General features: G+C 33.0%; 1 protein-coding gene across 1 annotated transcript; it reads left to right on the top strand.

Moving 5' to 3' along the window:
• The first annotated feature begins 9421 nt into the window (after positions 1-9421).
• On the top strand, positions 9422-12756 carry LOC135132773 (serine protease persephone-like). The gene is made up of 3 exons (XM_064060970.1): positions 9422-9691; positions 10811-11515; positions 11580-12756. Exons 1-3 carry the CDS (start codon positions 9604-9606, stop codon positions 11891-11893), a joined length of 1107 nt encoding a protein of 368 aa, XP_063917040.1. The 5' UTR covers positions 9422-9603; the 3' UTR covers positions 11894-12756.
• The last annotated feature ends 6706 nt before the right edge of the window (positions 12757-19462 follow it).

Consider the following 19462-nt stretch of genomic DNA (forward strand, 5'->3'; position numbering starts at 1 on the left):
TAAACGTTTAGACAACACAATGAAAATCGGTAAAATATTTGTGACAAAAATTATAATGGAACCCAAGTGAATCATTATCGATACTTTTGTCTCTTACGTCATTGATTTTCATTTGTAATGGCGACTATAGTTTTTTTTTTGGTTACCGTCTTTCTATATTCCAACACTTTATGTCATATTTCTATATTTTCCATTAGATCTTTCCTACTTCCAGCATTGATGACCATATCCTCTGCAAAACCACATTCTGTAATTTCAACTCTTAATAAGTTCATACGTTCAAGGATTTTTTTTAATTCCTTCATTACATCTTGTTATTACCTCATTCTGTAATTGTCCAATCTATTGTTATAGTTTCTTGTACCTTTGAATTGTTCAGTGTTCGGAGTAATAGTTCCTTTCCATTTTCCCCAAAATGCTATAACATTTCTGAGGTGATTAAATCCTCTCTACGTATTTTTCCGGTCTTTAACTTAATTATTGCTTTTTCCAGTTTTGGCTTCGTTATTTCTTCCTTTTTGTCTTCTAAATTTCTTATACATCTTCCTTGCTGTTGTACACACTCTTTGAAGTAGTTTCTCGAAATACTCTTCCCATCTACTTATGATTTTGTCTCATCTGTAAGTATTTCACTACTTTTGTTCTTAATAGATGGATTTTGTCCAGTCGTCACCTTTTTGATCATTTTTACTCCCTATGGTTCTTGGTTTCCAATATTGTCTCTTCAAAGTCTGCCCATGTTTTTTCTTTGCTTCTATTATAAGTCTTTTACGATTTTTTTTGTTGTTTGTACTCATTTGTCTTAATTTTATTCGTTCCTCCATGCTGTTTCTTTTGCGGATTCCACATTTTGCACTTTCGCTGTTTTCAGCGTCTGACTTTAGTTTCAAGTGCTTTTTCCAGTCTTGTAGTGAATTCGGTGGCTATTATAACTCTCAACTTATATGTTCTAATCGTTTCGGTTACTAATTTTTTTACTCTTTCTTGATTTTGGTTGCTTTTCTCCCTCTTCTTCTTTTATGTTTGCTATCAGTAAAAAGTTGTCATTGTTTATCTCTGCCCTTATTTAAGTTTTTAAATCTTGACTACTTTTCTTATTTATACATTTTATACAAGTACGTAGTCAATAATTTTTTATTTTTTTTCACTACTAACTTCAGAAGACATCGTTATATATCACATTTCTTTCTCCAACCAGTAGATAATAAAAACAATTGATAGTGTTTCCGTGGATAATCTTTTGATTTTTCTGAAAATAATTTCTCTTGTACCTGACTGTCTTCTTTGTAGATTTACAGGGGGTGTACAAGTATTTTCTTCGGTTCTTTTTAGTTTTGATAGGAAAAAACGGAAATGGAAGTTATTGACTGAATGTCATTTTTATTCATTTGTTGTCACAGACTACTTGGTTTCCATAAATGTCTTAAATTCGTTCCAACCTTTTAAATTATCATCGAAGAAAAGTGAAACAAATATGCTAGTGGTGAAAAAAGAAAATATTTAAACCACGATGAGAAGATTTTTCAGGCCCCCGTTTTCTAGTTTCCTTCGATTCTTCGGATCTCGGGAAATTATTCACCTTAAGCCGTATAAATCTCTTTCTTCTTTGGTATATAATTATTTGCTGCTCTCATGTATGTTTATCACGTATCTGTGTTCTTAGGGGTCAATTCCAAGTTGGTGGCGCAAGTCACTGGTGCAGCGCAACTTTATAATGCTAATTTGGGTATCAAATGCTGGTTGCTAGGGGTGACGGAATAAACAAGCGCAATTTTTCGAGATAAATTGCGCCAACTTGCACTGCCTACTAGAGGTGCCGCAACTCCATGGTGCAAATTTCAATGGAAAATTCGACATAACTGCGTTTGTTGATTCCGTCACCCCTAGCAACCAGCATTTGATACCCAAATTAGCATTATAAAGTTGCGCTGCACCAGTGACTTGCGCCACCAACTTGAAATTGGCCCCTTAGAACATGTTTGCAATGATAAAAATTGTTCATTAAATAGAAACCCAGTATTTTAATTATTTTGTCATCTACATATTGACCTATAGTTTCCCCAGTTCTAATTCGGTTTTGTGATAGTAACCCATTGTGTAAAAATTAACTTCCTTACATTAGATTGCTACTGCCGGTGATGGGACAGTCATAAATAAGCATTTAACCATGCCGTTACTATATACTATATATTTGTGACTGTCCCATCACCGACAGTAGTAATCTATTGTTAAGAAAGTTAACTTTTACACATCATAAAACCAAATTAGAACTGGGGAACCTATACTACCTACTCTTTTGTATTTTACAATTTTCGTGCCATCTCTACAATTAAAATCGTAGTGTGTAGTATGTGTAGTTTTCCTTGTTAGCTCTTCCCAAAATTTCTCTCTTATTTCTAATTTTTTATCTTCACTAGGTCCACATACTACTAAAATCGTCATTTTAGAACATTTGATTTCATTCAATCCAACCTGTAATATTCTGTCAGAGCAAGCCTCCCATTTCTGTACTTTATAAAGCACTTTACGATGAATTAAACACCCGACTCCTGCTGCAGCCCTTTCGTTGTCAGTAACTCCAGCTCCACTCCAGTAATGCTCTATTGAACTCGTAAACTGGTTTATTTTCTCTTCCTATAATCTATGCATCCATTTTCCACATTTTTCTTTTATCTCGTCTCCATCCCGCTTTCATGCTTATCTTAGTTTCCACTATTTGCCGTTTTTTGGAAGGCGGAAGTTTTTGTATTTACCTTTCATTCTGAGTAAAATCGCTGTTTATATATGTATAATATGTATATAGGCGTTCTTTTAACTTTTTCATCTTGTATTTATTCTTCGTTATAGCAGTATTTTTCTCGTAGTCCCCTATTTCTATTAGATATGTAACTAATGCCCATAACTACCATCCGAACTAAATATATCTTCCAAACTACTATCTAAGTATACGGAAACTAGTATCATGTACATTGCATTTCCCTACGAAGTTCCTGATGTACATGTTTTTTAAACTCATAGAGATGTTAGTTATCAAAATAATTGAAACTGATTACATGTTAATGTTTCATAAAAAATACAAAATAACCGAAAACCCCTATTTTGTGAAAAAATATTTTCTAAATTAAATTAATGGGGGATGATGCAGGGATTATCCGCAACCCAAAAAAGACCCATACGTTAGCTTTGAGCTATATGGTAAATTAATTCCCGAATAAACTCAGGCGGAAAACATCATTTTATGGTCTCTTAAATCCCTTAATTGGTTAAAAAATCCGTAAAGTTGACCGTGACTGACAGACCTCCACTCCAAACATCATTTAGTCGACAAAACACCGTAACAAACCGACAAATGTATCACTTAAAAGATACAAAATGCAAGTTTACTCCCGAGAGAACTTTATCCCAAGTCTAACTAAGAGAGCTTGTAAACTTTCCGAGATATTTGAATCTTAATTCCAAACTTCCAATTGAAGAGGACTAACAGGCTTCGGAGTTGTTCTTTGTTGAAAGATATGGGAACGCATCTAAAAGTCCTTCCACAATCGCTTTTATGAGCCTCTCCCTGATTTAATGGTCCGCGATAAGCACCTGAATTGCCAAACAACAGCCATCTCATTGGGAAAAAAGGACATCAGCGTTATCCTGCAGATTTCACGGTGGCGCCACGTATCGGTATCTGTAATCGTGAACGAGTAGTTCCGTAAGGTGTCGCGACCTGTAAAATTAGCAGAGCCGAAGAGTCATAGCACCAGTGGCGTAGAACCCTATTACATATTTAAATATAAAAAAATAAATCGTATAGTGTGGTCTATAAAGGAATTACTTGAATAAAGAATAATATAATTTAGGTACCTAATAAAAACAAACTGATTTTTTTTTGTACCAATTAAACCAAAAAAACACCAGTGTTTCATATTTAGTTGTGTTTTGAGATCCGCATTAGTCTAACAATGATAACGGCCACAATTTACATATTTGTGTCTAACTTACTTTAAATAACTTGCCACTAATTTTTCACAACTTATCAAAGTTAATTAAAACTAAATAACATCCGTTATTTATTACGATTGATTAATTTTATTTAGAATGTCTAAGATGTGAACTGGTATTTACTTTCGTTGATAAATGGCAGTAATTGGCACCACATTGTTCTGATTTTTTTTTGGTTCGTTAAGGTTCATTAATATAATACACACTAAACCAAAATTAATACCATAATAGTAGCCACAATATTTTCGTTTTTCGAATATACATTGATTCTTGATCCAGACATCAAACGTATTTGATTAAAAAATAAACGAATACTATAAATTATTAAGCATTTTTTTTATGCAAAAAGTTTTACGTATTCGCTATAAACAAAGTACATAAAATCTTTCATAAATTAAACTACACTGAGAAAATGCAAAATCGCTCGTTTAAAGTAGTTTATAACTGAAAGATAGCGCACCACGATTTAACCCACTGATGGGTTTTTCAGTACTACTCATTATTTATTATAAAGTTTATTTTAATTTGCAAGTTCATAGTCAGTAATGGAAAACTCATTACCAATGTTTAAAGTTCAAAATTTGTAAATCAAATTAATTATACCTTCATGGCCAACTTTACTCATACACGCTAACACCTAAGTGTAAGTGGTACTTGAAATACTGACGTGAAAAATACTAGATTTTTTTAATATTTTGTATTTGAAATTTCAAACACCAGAGTTTCAAATTTATACTTTATCTTCTCCAAGTTTGTTTTTGTACCATTTGATATTCTCGTTCTATATTTCTTAATTTTATACAATCAATAAAAATAACCCGGTCGAAGTTTGGCCATAGGCAAATGGTAAACAGGGACGGATTTGATATATTCTGTAACGAATTTAAGTGAGGTGTCTGCGAGGGTCGCTTGCGGTTGTAGAATATTAACTTGTTGTTTGTGTTCATAGGTCGAATGTAGTTGACCTTCATCATTAGAAAAATAATTTGTCTCAATATTTCAACCCCAATAAATCTTTGACGATCAACGATCTTCCTAAATGCAACCCTGAAATTTAACCATATGTCAAAGCACACAGAAATATAATTTAGATGCTCTTTATTATCTCTTTTGTAAACTCAAGTAATTTAAAGGTTCCTTGTTAATTGTTAACAGCTTTCGAAATAAAAAATTCGAAAAAATTGTAGTTTTATGTTTCATTTTCATATTTTGTGTACAATATTAAAGTGCACCTAATATTACAAAATAATTGTTCGATCCTTCAAAGATTGTAATAAAATTGCCAATATACGACAAACAGTCGTAAATAAAACTTTATCTTCTAAGAGTCATAAAAAGTAAAGAAAACTTGAAATTCGGCAATAGTTAAAGTTACTGTTAGTCAATAATTTAAAAAGCTAACTGTTAAAAACAATGGTAAAGTGTTTTGTCGATGTACTCATCAAATATCTTACAGGTATCTGTCGTATTTAAAAATGAATTTAGAACTATAGTAACAGGTAGTCTAAAAGTAACTAGAATAAATACTATAACCGTAAAATGGTGTAAATACAAACAAAATATACAACAATTATAATATTTCGGTCCTTTAATTTAGGGCTGAAACCCTATGGTATTAAAACTAAAAGAATCTGATTAGAATGATCACCGTACTACTAGCAATGAGCTATTACAACTACCGAGAGAGCAATATAAAGCGCGATCAAAGACAGGATTTTTTAAAATTTGCCTCTAATTATTTATATTTTTAATAGAAACTTTCAAATTGATGGTAATGCGACAATACAAAAATTCTATCAAAGACAAATTTTGAAAACACCCATGGCTGTCTTTCATATTGTACTTTTTATTGTTCTCTCGGTAGTATACCACTGATTATTATCATATATAATTTTCCTGCTAGTATCATCTCAGTGCAAACAAATATTTGAAAAAAAAGTTCTTGTTTATTTTGTAATTTCCAAAAAAAGAATTTCCAAGGCCGTTGTCAAATTCTTCAAGTTTATTTATCACCCACGTCGGTTTAATGAACACTATTCAGCCAGATTTTCCATTTCTCACATTTCTCATTTCTCACATTTCTCATTTCTCACATTTCTCATTTCTTACATGTCTCATTTCTCACATTTCCCATTTCTCACATTTCCTATTCTCACATTTCTTAGTTCTCATGTTTCTCTTTTGCCACATTTCCTATTTCTCACATTTCTCATTTCTCACATATCATATTTCCCACTTCTCATTTCATATTTCTCACTTCACGTGTCTTATTAGTTCTCGTTTCTCCCACAGCTCGCATCGTTCATTTCTCCGTTTCACCCTCATGTTTCTCATTTCCCTTGTCTCATATTTTGCATTTCCCACCTTTCTTAAATCTCATATTTCCCATTTGTTCTCATTTCTCACATTTCCCCTTTCTCACATTTCTCATCTCTCATGAGGGAATGAGAAATGAGAAATGTGAAAAATAAAGAATGTGAGAAATAAGAAATGAGAGCAATGAAAAACGTTAGAAATTCTACCACATTTCCCATTTCCCACATTTGTCATTTCCCACGTTTGTCATATTTCTCATTTGTCAGTTTATATTTCTTCTTTCTCGATTTTTCTCATTTCTCACATTATTCGTTACTCACATTTTTCATTTCTTAGATTTTCCATGTTTCATATTTCCCATTTCTCGCGTTTATCATTTGCAGGTTTTTCAATTCTCACGTTTCTTATATTTCGCATTTCATGTTTCTCAGTTCTTACTCCGTCTCATTTATTACGTTGCTCATTTCTCACATTTACCATTTATCAGGTGTCTTATATAAAACGTTTCTCATTTAGCATTTCTCATATTTCTCATTTTTCACATTTACCATTTCTCACATTTCCTACTTCCCACATTTCTCATTTTAAACATTTGTCACTATTCATATTTCTCACATTTCTCGTTTCTCACATTTTGCATTTATAATTTCATGTTACTTGCTTCCCGTTTCTTATATTTTTCATCTCTAACATTTTCCATTCTTACGTTTCTCGTTTTCCACGTTTCTCATTTCTCATGCGTTTCATTTCATAAACCCCGTTGTTAGTTACTTATTACTCATTGCTCATTTTGCACTTCGCATTTGTAATTTCTCATTTCGCACATCTCGTTTCTCATTTTGCATTTCCCATTTCTCATTTCACATTTCTCTTTTTTCACTTCAGGTTTCTCATTTATCATTTGGCATTTCTGATTTCACATTTCTCATTTCGCACATCGCGTTTCTCATTTCATATTTCGCATATCATATTTCTCATTGTGAGAATGTGAGAAATGAAAAATGTAAAAAATATGTGAAATGTGAGAAATGTGACGAATGAGGGAAAATAAGAGAAAATGAGAAAAAATTAAAAACTTGAGAAATAAGAACGTAAGAAATAAAAAATGTGAGAAATGTAAAAAATTCGAAAAACTCTCCCAATTATCACCATTTCAAAATTTTACCGAATAAATCACTTGTGATTTATAGTTGCATTCAGAATTTTTAGATTTGCTTATATAGGGCAACTCAAAAAAAATGAATGAGTCAATTTATTTTATTGAATAAATCAGGAACTACAAAACCGAATGCTTTGAAAACTTGCAAACGTTTAAAGGTTATCGTAATCACGATAAATCATTAGTCAAAATATATACGTGTATCCTCTCCCAAAAAATTCATGACGGCATCGGCATCTCAAAATTTTGTCAAATAAATTCCTGGTTAAATTATGTAAAATATTATCACTTCACACTTGTGATTTACTGATTTATGATTGTATCTATATTTTTTATGTTTGCTTATGCAGGTGACTTAAAAAAATTAATGGATGAATCGATTTCTTTTATTGATCAAATCAAGGACGGCTCAAGCCATGTTCCCAAAAATTTGAGAATATTAGTTATTATTAGTATTACACTGTACCAATCCAAGTTCATATACGTGTCATTGCAAAAATGTTAATGACATCATTAGAAAATTTTGTAATTTTATAACTCATTTGAAACATACGCGTAACACGCTTCTTTGCATTTACTTTAACATTACATATGTGCATATGTTTATTTCAACTTATATGAGTTCTCATAAAAAAATAAAATTCGCAAAATTAAATTTTATAATTTTTCGAAAATACTAGAGATATGTTAATTTTTATTATTACTTTATTTCATTGTACTTCAGGATCAAGGGAAATTCTGTGGAAACAATTTTATAAAATAAGATACTCCTGCACTTATAGTGTGTGAACCCGTGACGAATTTTTACCCTAGACATCAAGAATTTTTGAAAAAAATTCAAAACTGAATAACAATATTTTGTAATATAACTTTAAAACTGCAAAACCGAATGCTCTGAAATCTTATAAATATTTTAAGAATATCGTAGTCATGATAAATTGTAAAGCAAAATTTTTTCGTTTCTCCACTCCCAAAAAATTGATGACGTCAGCTCAAAATTTTGCCGAGTAAATCCTACTCAAAATGTGCAAAATATGAAGAGTCTATACCTGTGATTTATCACTGCATTAAAAGTTTTTAAATTTCTTATACAGGGTGACTTAGAAAAATTAATGAAAGAGTGAAATTATTTTATTGATTAAATCAGGAACACTCACTCGGTTTTCCTGAAAAACTTGGGAGTACAATACTGTTATCATTAGTATTACGCTACACCTATCCAAAGTGATATATGTCTTGGCAAAAATGTTGATGACGTCATTACAGGGCGAGGGAAGTTCTGTCGAAATAACCTTCGACCAATTTTTTTTTCAAAATAGCTTTTTATCTGGTTGCCATTCGGCAGGAATACTCAAAAACATCTAAACTATACTTACCATTTGTGCCCTAAAGTGACAACTGCCCAAACATTGCCCAGGCACGTTCTATTGCGAAATTTTGGGCCTTATTAAGCAGAATGGTTTACGATAGTGGCTGGAAATCCGAAAATGGAGAACAACTCGGCAGGTGCATCTACCAAAAAACTCTAGAAATTGACCTAAATACCGTCCAGCACCTTAAGAGGCATGTCAAAACAAAACTTCATAGACAGTGGACCACTTGCTGCAATAAATAGTGTTTTAGTTTTGCAAAGGTTACAAAACCTGTTGGTAATTAAATCGTTTTGACTTGTTACCCCGATTTTTTTAACGAATGAAAAATCCCACAACTTAAATTTCAGGTCACCATTCTTAACTGAAAATTATGTCAAACACAAAACATCCTGAAATTAATTAAATGTTTTCAAAATTGACCTTCCACCAGAATGCTAATTTCCGTGTTTACAAAATACGAACTCGTGATGCTACTGATAAAGATGCAACAAAAATTATATGTTCATCGAACCATAGTGATTATCGTGACGTATGCTACGAAACCGGTCCCTCATGAGTCGATCAAAAACGAAAGAGAATTTGCTACACTAAACACCTCGAGGAAACTCGAAAGAAGAGCTTGCGCATTCTCGGCACATTTCACTCAAAAATAAACTGAACTTGGTCTAGCAAGAGTCATAAGTCAGTCTGTGTTCAGTTTTTGTCATGACATCGCCAATACTGAAGACGACAACGTTACTGTGTCTGGTAGAGTGACGACGAAAAATGTTTCAAACTAAGAACTGGGCATTGTACGGTTTAGTGATTGGGTTATCGTTGTTTCACGTCTATTGCAAACCCCGTGAATTATCTGGTAATTATAATTCTTATTCACTTTTTGAGTTAAGTCAATGTTAAATGTTCGTTTAAATAGGGATGGATATGGAGATTATTGCGGAAAAAATGCTTCAATCATTTTTTTTTTCTCAACAATAATCAAGTTAATGGATCATACTATCTAAAGAAAAAAGTTACAGACGTTACTGTTTAGGCATAATTTTAGCAACATGTATTCCCAGTTTTTTAAGTGGATTTTCCGAACAGACAAATTATTCGATTTCGAAACTAAAATTCCAGAAAATAACTGTACAAATTTACGATTAAAATAAATAATGTCTGTATGTCGGCTGAAGTGGGAAACACGTTGACTTTTTGCGGATTTTCTGGTCCATAATTTATTTTCCATGCATGTAATAATTTTTAATTTGACATGAAACGCCTATAGGTAATTTATTTAACATTTCTACACCGAAATAGGCATTTCCCACATTACAACACGTAAAAACCAGAGAACTGATTTTCGAGAATGGTGAAAGTTTTGTTTCAACATGTCCTTATGGTATTAGCAATTTAATTTTCGTTCCTGTATTATTATAATAAACATCTACTTGAAATACCTAAAATTCTCCAAAATAATGGAGAAAAATTAATAATTATTGTTTTCAGATTTTTTTTTGTCCTTATTTATCAACAGAATAAGAGTTACAGATACCCTCACTGAACTAAATATAAAACCAAAGTTTTTTTTGTGCCGTATGCGCTGTAGCCTCATCTTGTTGAAAATAAAATTAAACCAGTAAAAAAGATTCAGATTTAACACTACTTAAGAAATACTAGTTACGCAGAGTTATGCAGTCCACATATTAAACAGTGAAGAATCTATAGAAAAATTCAATAGAAATTATGGCAAATTTTGTGTTTTTTTTTTTTTTAACTGGACTGACCCTTTTTTGAGACGATTCCTGTTTTCTCAACACGGTAAGACAAAATTTGTTGGACACAAATATGACAATCAAAATATTATGTTAAGTTGACGGAGAAGTTAACTAAAGACCAGGTGATCCTAAATTTACTTGCTTCACAAGTAGTACCTAGTTCAAAACTAATTTTTATATCTCACTCTGTGTTATTCCAATGGACCGTTTCGTTTCAGCCAGTTCAAAATGCCATAATTCTGACTCTCCAGGAAAATGTATCCCTATCACAAACTGCGCCTCAGCGCTAGAAACAATAAAAAAACAACGTACCCATGGGTTGCAACGTTGCGGTTTCGAAGGAATTGTGGAAATAGTGTGCTGCCCCGATTCAGAAATGGGACTCGGTCACAACGATGACGACCAAAAAAAAACTTCAATTAGGGGCGGCAATTTAAAAAGAAAGAGTCAACAGGCGTGCGAAAAATATGTAAAAGAGACACCAATAGATCTAGCCTACTACATCGTGGATGGAGAAAATGCGCAACTAGGAGAATTTCCTCACATGGTCGCGCTTGGTTTCTTAGGCAAAGACGACAAAGTGTATAGATTTAGCTGCGGGGGTACTTTAATTTCCCCTCAGTACATATTAACCGCAGCGCACTGTCTTATCAATGTTCATGGCAACGAGCTGAAGATAGCAAGACTGGGTGTGATCAATGTTCCAGAACTGGTAAAAAATCCTGATCCGAGGATAGATTACAACGTCGTCGATATTACCGTTCATAAGCAATATAAATGGCAAGAAAAGTTCAATGACATAGCTTTAGTCGAGCTTGAGAAAAAAGTTGCCTTTGGCGATAATATTCGACCAGCTTGTTTGTACACAAAGAATGATGACCCTAAAAAATTAGTGGTAACTGGATGGGGAGCTGTGGGTTTAGGTAAGTTTTAGACATTTGTCCACTTAATATTAATCAGAAACACTCACTCGTATGCGTTTTCCAGGAGCTGAGAGAAGTAGTATTCTCCAAAAGGCGAGTTTGCACCCTGTGCCCTTACAGGAATGTAACAGCACATATCACACTAGGACTCAAAAGCACATAATAAGAGATCAAATATGTGCTACTAGCAATAAAAGCGATACTTGCCAAGGAGACTCCGGAGGACCTTTACAAATACAAAGCATGGCTAGTATATCAACAGTCGTTGGAATCACATCATATGGTATTGGTTGTGGTAGCAACTACCCTGGAGTTTACACAAGAGTTAGTGGTTATTTAGACTGGATTGAGAAGATAGTTTGGCCAGGAGCCATATAGTACACTGCCACCTAATTATACAAAAATCAACGTGCCAGTATTTTTGATAACTTTTCTTGAAAATGCCATTATCTTTGAGATGTTAAGTGCGTGAATTTTAATAAAAAAAAGAATTATTTTTATATTTATTATATGATACAATTATGTATTTATATTTATTTAAGTATTTCACACTATTTAGTAATTATATATACATTGCCATCATGACATACATAAACATATATAAATTATTTTACGTCTACATTAATAATAATTATTAATTAAGCACAGAATTGTTATTAATAATAGTAATGTATTCTTAAAAATTAACTTTGAAGAAGAGCAAAAATTTGGTGTTCGAAACCTAGGAAAATAAACAAAATGGAATGTTTTTTTAGAAATTAATAATTTGAAAAATTAAATGTGGTTTTACCATCTTCAAGAAAAAAAAAGAGGAAGAAGCAAGGAGATGTGGAATATAATATACTCTAATAAAATACAATAAGTAATAAGTACATAAATCTCAAAAAACTGTGCGTGGTTGAGAAATGGGATGGTAATGGTGGTCCCCTTTTAACATGGTTAGAAACGTATCCTGACTAAATCAAACTCAATTCACCTTCGACCAGGTGTTCCTCAAGATTCCCCCCTCGCTCCAATCGTGTTTATTTTGTATATTAATGAGGTCGTAAATGTTATAAAGAATTGCGGTGATTTGAAATTATTTCGGAAAATTTCTAAAATAGATGTTAATAGAAACTCATTCAAGAGAATATCAATTCATTCATTATTGTTTAGTGTGCTTTAATTAAGTTTGAATTAAATATCCTTAAACGCAAGGTCTTAAAATTTAGCCATAAGATAATGACTAGTTATTTTTACTATTTTATTTACAATAACAACGTAAAAGAATTTAGTAATTTGGGTATCACTCTTGAATGGCAATAAACTTTTTCCACCGATATCAACACAATTCTCTCCAAGACCAATAAGCTTCTTGGTTTTATTTTGAGTCACGCACTCTGCTTAAAAATATTCACACCAGTACTGGTAGTACTAATATAATATTTATTTCTATTATTATGTGTTTTAAATTTAATATTTCTTATTCCAGACATTATATTAATATTTTAGCTTATTGCGGTTTATCGTTGTCAGATATATATGTTTGTTGTATATTTATTTGCAGACTGTTGTCATTCGTTGTTGACTGTTTCGCTTTTCTTTAAATATGTTATTTACATGTTCCAAAGCGTTGTGGTAGGACTTTCCACTTTTTGAGCATTGATTTAAATTCTACCCACTGTCGCTTATGTAAATTAACTTATTTGCAAAAAGATTTAGTTTTTGTGGTAATATCTGCCGCAACAGTTAAAAACTTGTTTAATTTGTAATTCTCACTACTTTGTAATTGGTTACCTTGCACAATAAACATTACTATTATTAAGCATGCACACATTTTATGTATATGGGTAATTTAACCTGAGATAACCACAACTTCCTGCTCAACTGGAATTGAAATATTCCTGAACTTAGATAAAACAAATAGTTTTCCCTTGACGATGCGCGATGACCATACATTGTTTTTAGTAGATATGTGCAAAATAGATAAGTCATGCAATATGCTTTTATTAACGCGATTCAGAATTCAGGTATTTATATTAAAATAACAAAAAAGCGCATTTAACATACACAAATTTTAAAGGTAATGTAACAGTTTTGAATAACTGCACAAGTACATAAACAGTCATCTAATTTCGGAACTAAAAATTTAAAGGGGCGAATATCAACCCTGCTCCAGATCAGACGTTTAATAATAATCCGGTCCGCTGCCATATCCACCCATTTAGGCACGGCATTGACTCCGATCCGTTAAAAATATATCTCACTTTAATTATAATTATTTATGCGAGAACATGTTCAACTTACTTTGGATTAGGAAGTGAAATCAAAATTATATTACTGATTTACAAAAAATTTGTATTCATGTAGCTACAAAATTTTACTGGAAATTATAATATGTATTACTGTTATTTTATACGAATGAATCAAACTTTAGACTCGAACCTAGAAATACGGTCTTTATAGTATTGCACATTTTTTTATATAAAATTCTCTGATTGCTTTATTACACGTCTACTTTCTATGATACTTAATAAGTTTCTTATATTATCTGCATGGATTTTAAATTTGTAACCTAAAAGGGAGAGCTTAAATTTACGCAAATTTTACAATCGTTGTTCAACATATTAGTTTAGATCGGAGCTAAGGCAAGGGATTAAGGCACTCCAGGTACCAGTGTTACGAAAGATGACGTTTAACCGGAACTGATAATCGCCATTTTAAAGATGTATAAAATACAAAAACTTGTTGGTCAATTCAGAGTTTCGTTTTTTATTCAAAAAATATAACATTTTTAAAACATTACCACAATATTCTAAATTGTTTTGTAAATAGAGTTACATACTCAATATAACCCAAAAAGAATCAAATGGAGACACACTCTAAAAGCTGTGGGAGAACTAAGCAAAGACATGGCATCAATATCGACAGAAGTGAAAAATATTAGAGACGAAATAAATGGAAAAGGATCAAACACTGAAAGAACTATTAAGTGAAAATCGTCGAAAAATAGAATGTTCGGAAACAAAATGAAACAAATTAGAAGAAATATATCTGGACGATCTAATTCAAGGACTACAAATTAAAATAGAGCTCACAGAGATTAATACCGTCTCCAGACTAGGAAAAAAAAACGGTCACAACAACTAGACTAATACTAATAATTTTTGTAACAACGAGAAAAGCACAAGAAGCATTAGTAAACCGAAAACACTTAAGAAACATAAATATGTATATACACAGCGGAAGATACAACACCCGAGTCAAATCAACTTAGAAAATGCTAAAGCTCATAGTTGAAGGACGACACACAGTAATAGAGGCTGCTAATTACGGGGCCAATTTCAAGTTGGATTTACAAGATCGCACAAGCTCATTGCTATGGAAAATGCGATGAGAGATGTTGCGATTCGCGAGTCTAATTCGCTATCGCAACTATTGTCATCGCATCTTCCATAGTAAAGGGGACTTCCGATATCGCAAATGCAACTTGAAATTGGCCCGTAATATTCGATGGACGTAAAATAAGGAAAGAGAAAACAATAGTTAAAACATAAAAAAAGACAAAGGTCAGAGGACGAAATATTCATAGATGTAACAAAAGAGATTACAAGTACTAACTTTCAACCCAAAAAAAAACAAATAATAAAGTTTTTGTAAACCAACAAATATCAAATAGAAAAACTGAAAAACCCAATCCAAAAAAAATTATTAACCCTTCGCCGAAATGATATACGGAGCTTTGTCCAAAAACCTAGAGCTTACTGTTTAAATTTTACCGAACAAAGCGGTCAAAATGCGCCACCCACAACTGGTACAACCAACACAGAAAATTCAGAAAATAAAAATGAAAACATGAAAAAACTATTAATAGCGGCAATTAAAATATCCACGAAGACATGGCTATAGAAAGGAATATGTTTGGACTCAAAATCTCCTCAATATGGGTAAAAACAAAAAACACGAAAATAAAGAAACAAAAGTGTCCTAACAACTATATATTTGAACAAAGACAGTTTCTGAAAAAAAAACACACATATTTTTGATCATTCAGTTCGGTTGGACTAAATGCAAATTTTTCATATTTCGGCAGAGAATGTTGTATTTTGCAAATTAATAAATTTTCTTATAACGCAAAAATTGACACCTCAATAAAAAATATGATATTTTTGCTGACGTTCAATATTGGGACACCCGAAAAAATTTGCTAAGTATACCAAGAAAATACAGTATTTCATGCTAGTGTTGGTTTTATTTAGAAAAAATAGTTAGCAGTGTGCTAGTTTTAGTAAAAGTTTTGAAAATAATAATTTCGCAGTAGGTACTGCAAGGGAAAATCGGTTAGGAAAAGTGCAAATTTATTCCAAGTAGCTTAGTCGTCGATGGGAAACGTCGTAAAATATTACGCATACAGAGGTATCATAGGAATAAAGATAAAATCCCCAGTAGGCCAGCACTTGTGAAGCTGCGTGATCAACGATAACTAATAAAGATTTATATAAGTGAACGACGGAGTACTTCAAGAGAAATTACTACTCGCTGGAATAGCGACAACCAACTAAATTTTTCAAGAGAATATTGTCTCGAATGGATACACAAATCAGACCTTGGTTTTTATATTGTAAATGTTAAATAAAGCTCTCTTTAATGGACTTTATTATTTATTTATATTAATTTAGGCCAAAGAAAAACCACAACTAACAACTGCCGACAACAAAATCGGTTAATATGGGCAAAATAAAAATTGGAGAAAAGTAATATTTAAGGCTGAGTCCAAATTTGATGTCTGGGTGAGGTAATAGTCACAGAAGAGTTATTAAAACAAAAAAGGAATTTTAATATGGATTATCTCAAACAAATGGTGAAGTTTGCAAACGGAAAAATCGTTTTTTCACTAACGGAATTTAAAGGCCAATTAACAAAAGTTCATTCAAGGAAAATTACAAATGCCAACAAATATCAAGAAACTTTGTAAAAAAAATGTTAACAACTACTAAAGCAGTCTATCCTGTTGGTATTTATATTTTTTAACAAGATGAAGCTTCAAGTTACACAACTACCACACTTATTGCAAAGAATAACACTTAATATAAATGTACTGTCCTAACCATCGAATCATCCATATCTTAATCTAGTGGAGAAGGTATGGTGTGAAATAAAAAAATATTTGGGAAATCATCCGTGACAAACGGTTGTCAATCTTCAAATAGAAATTTCGCGAGGTGGGATACGTTAATAACTCCTGTGTATTGCAGAAAATTAATCGAAAGTATGACGGCAAGAATTCCTGCAGTTATTAAGACAAGAAGTGATCTGAGAAGAACGAAAAAAAATTAAATACCGGCAAAAACGAGTAACTTTCCACTAAACTATTAAATACGCAAGGGGCAGAAATTACAAATAGAAAATATATACTCAACTTGGCAACAGGATTTTTCCGAAATATGTATATAAAAGAATGAGAAAAATAAAAGAAAAAACCGACACAAATAAAAACAAAACTTTCCTTGCTATGCAAATCGAAGCGCCTTCCTTTCTTAAAGAAGAAATGGAATAAGTATGCATAAAAAAGCTGAAAAAAGAGAGAAGTCCAAGGTAACAACATAACAAACAAGATGTCAATAGAATAAACCATCCCGCTATGTAACCTCTTTAACGACACCCTAAAAACAGAACAAATGCCTACACAGTGGTTAAAAATCATTTTAATACACAAAAAAGTAACTCCAACATGTTAGCCTAATCCCTGTACTATACAAGAAGAATGATAGTACGACTAAACGAAGAACAACCACCCAAGCAAACTTCAGACCATCGTACTCGACAATATATAAATAACGAGTACACGCTGTTAACCTACCAGTAGAAAGAAGTAACGAGTACAAGCTCCCCATATACACAACAAAACATAAAACGGTAGTAACACGTTGAAAAATAAATATGTCTATTTTAGAAAAATATATCCACATGCCAAATAAAGAAAGTTGCAAATCGAGGGCATACATTGAGCTGGACAACATTTAAAAATCCATACTGGAAAATGGGGTAAAACAGTGTGACATTGTCTCCCAAGCTCTTTTATACCATATTAGAACACCTCTTTAGAAATTTCAAATGTGGTACTTTTTGTAGAATCACAAGAACAACTAACAAGCAACTTGGACAAAGAGAGTAGAAAAATTAGACCGACTACTAACTTCTAAAAACCGAAAATATTAACAAAAAATGGAGGTGACGAAAGCAGTAATTTCTTTGGACAAACAATAAGCTTCAAGGATAAGACTGAAACAGGAATCACATCAATAAAAGAATAGTTTTGGTCTGGAAAATAGTCTGGTGCTTCACGTCTCGGGCTATAATCTACCTTTGGTCTATAATGAATGTCTTCAGTACCTTGGCATATAATATAGTACTAATGCAAAAGCAACACTTTTTGTGGTGAATCTGCAAGGTTGTCAAACGAACAAAGAGAGTCCGATATTGCAGATGAGCCAAAAAAGTGACTTTTCCTTCGAATAAAATATGCTATTTATTCTTCAAATGCCAGCAACTGCTCCAAATTTTCCCGAGAATTAAAATTTATCAAAAATCAAATCGGGCAAACCCCTATGCATCACCCTCGATTCAATGCCACTGATACACTTTTTAAATAGTGGGTGGAAAAACGTTCGAATAAAACCGATGTAAACACTTTCAATTTCAATTAAAAGTAAAACCAACATTTTGCTTAATACATTGCAATACAGGCTTCAGAACGTCGCAACATGTTTTGCATGGATACGTAAAAAAACTCCGGGAGTTCCACGAACTGTAGCTACTGCCACTTCCACTCGTTGTTCAAGCTCTTCGATAGTTTCTGGACACTGTTGATTTCCATAAACTAACTGTTTCATCCAACCCCACAGACAAAAATTACACGGATTGAGATCGGTTAAACGCGGAGGCCAAACTGCTGGGGCGTTTCTACCGACCCACTGATTAGGAAAATGTGGTGGTGTTCCATCATACAAGTACCACATATGAACTCGCACACCTAGAGGCACTTCCAGATCTAGCTACACTTCCAACACATTGTTTAAAAACTCGAGGTAGGTACTATGCCGCGTTTAGTCTGTTTGGTAAAACATTAAGTCCAACTAAGCGGTCACTTACGATAACGGCTCACACATTTATGGAAAACCGTCGTTGAAATCGTAGTAAGCCTGGGGATTTTCATCGGACCAAATGTAAGTGTTGTGGCTGTTGAAAACAGAATTGTGAGTGAATCCTGCTTCATCTGTAGGCAGAATGCAATTTAAAAAGTTAGGGCGTTCATAGCATTGCTCTAGCAACCATTCGAAGTAAATTACCCGACGTGGAAAATCAGCGGGCTCCAAAACTGCAACTTCAGCTGCAAGTCGACGAGTGCTAATCCGGGTTCTTCTTCGACGCGTCCCAAAAGTTGTTCTTCAGCTTGCAGTATTCTTTCGGTCCTATCGCGGTCATGATCGTGAGCTTAAAACGGTTGAAGTTACCATGATCTCGAAGATACTGTACCACTGATGTAAATGTTCGCGCACACGGATCGCGCGATTGGGAAAGCTCTCGATCCACAATTCGCCGGCCAACCTGCCATTTCCCTCAGCCACACCATAAAGCATTGCCATGTCGACGCGCTTTGAATTGGGAACTGATACATAAGTGGCCCTTTTTTGATTCTTAATCCTCGTCGTTTTGTGTAGGTCAAGAAACACCACCAGGGACGTGTATAACAATTTATATTTAATTTCAAATATTTTTTCCTACACATTGTTACCACTTCGGAACGTTAACTTTACGCATTGCAATGAATCCTATTGTGAGCTATTCCCCATCTTTTTATCGCACATATTTCGAAATCACTCTGTGTTTATGTTCAATGAACCGTATAGATTATCGTGGTGCATGCTACTGAACCGGTTCCTCATGACTCGATGAATAATGAAAGGG

The sequence above is a fragment of the Zophobas morio genome, unplaced genomic scaffold (assembly GCF_036711695.1).
Source record: "Zophobas morio isolate AGI-343-1 ecotype UQ-CSIRO unplaced genomic scaffold, CSIRO_AGI_Zmor_V1 ptg000021l, whole genome shotgun sequence".
NCBI classification, from domain to species: domain Eukaryota; kingdom Metazoa; phylum Arthropoda; class Insecta; order Coleoptera; family Tenebrionidae; genus Zophobas; species Zophobas morio.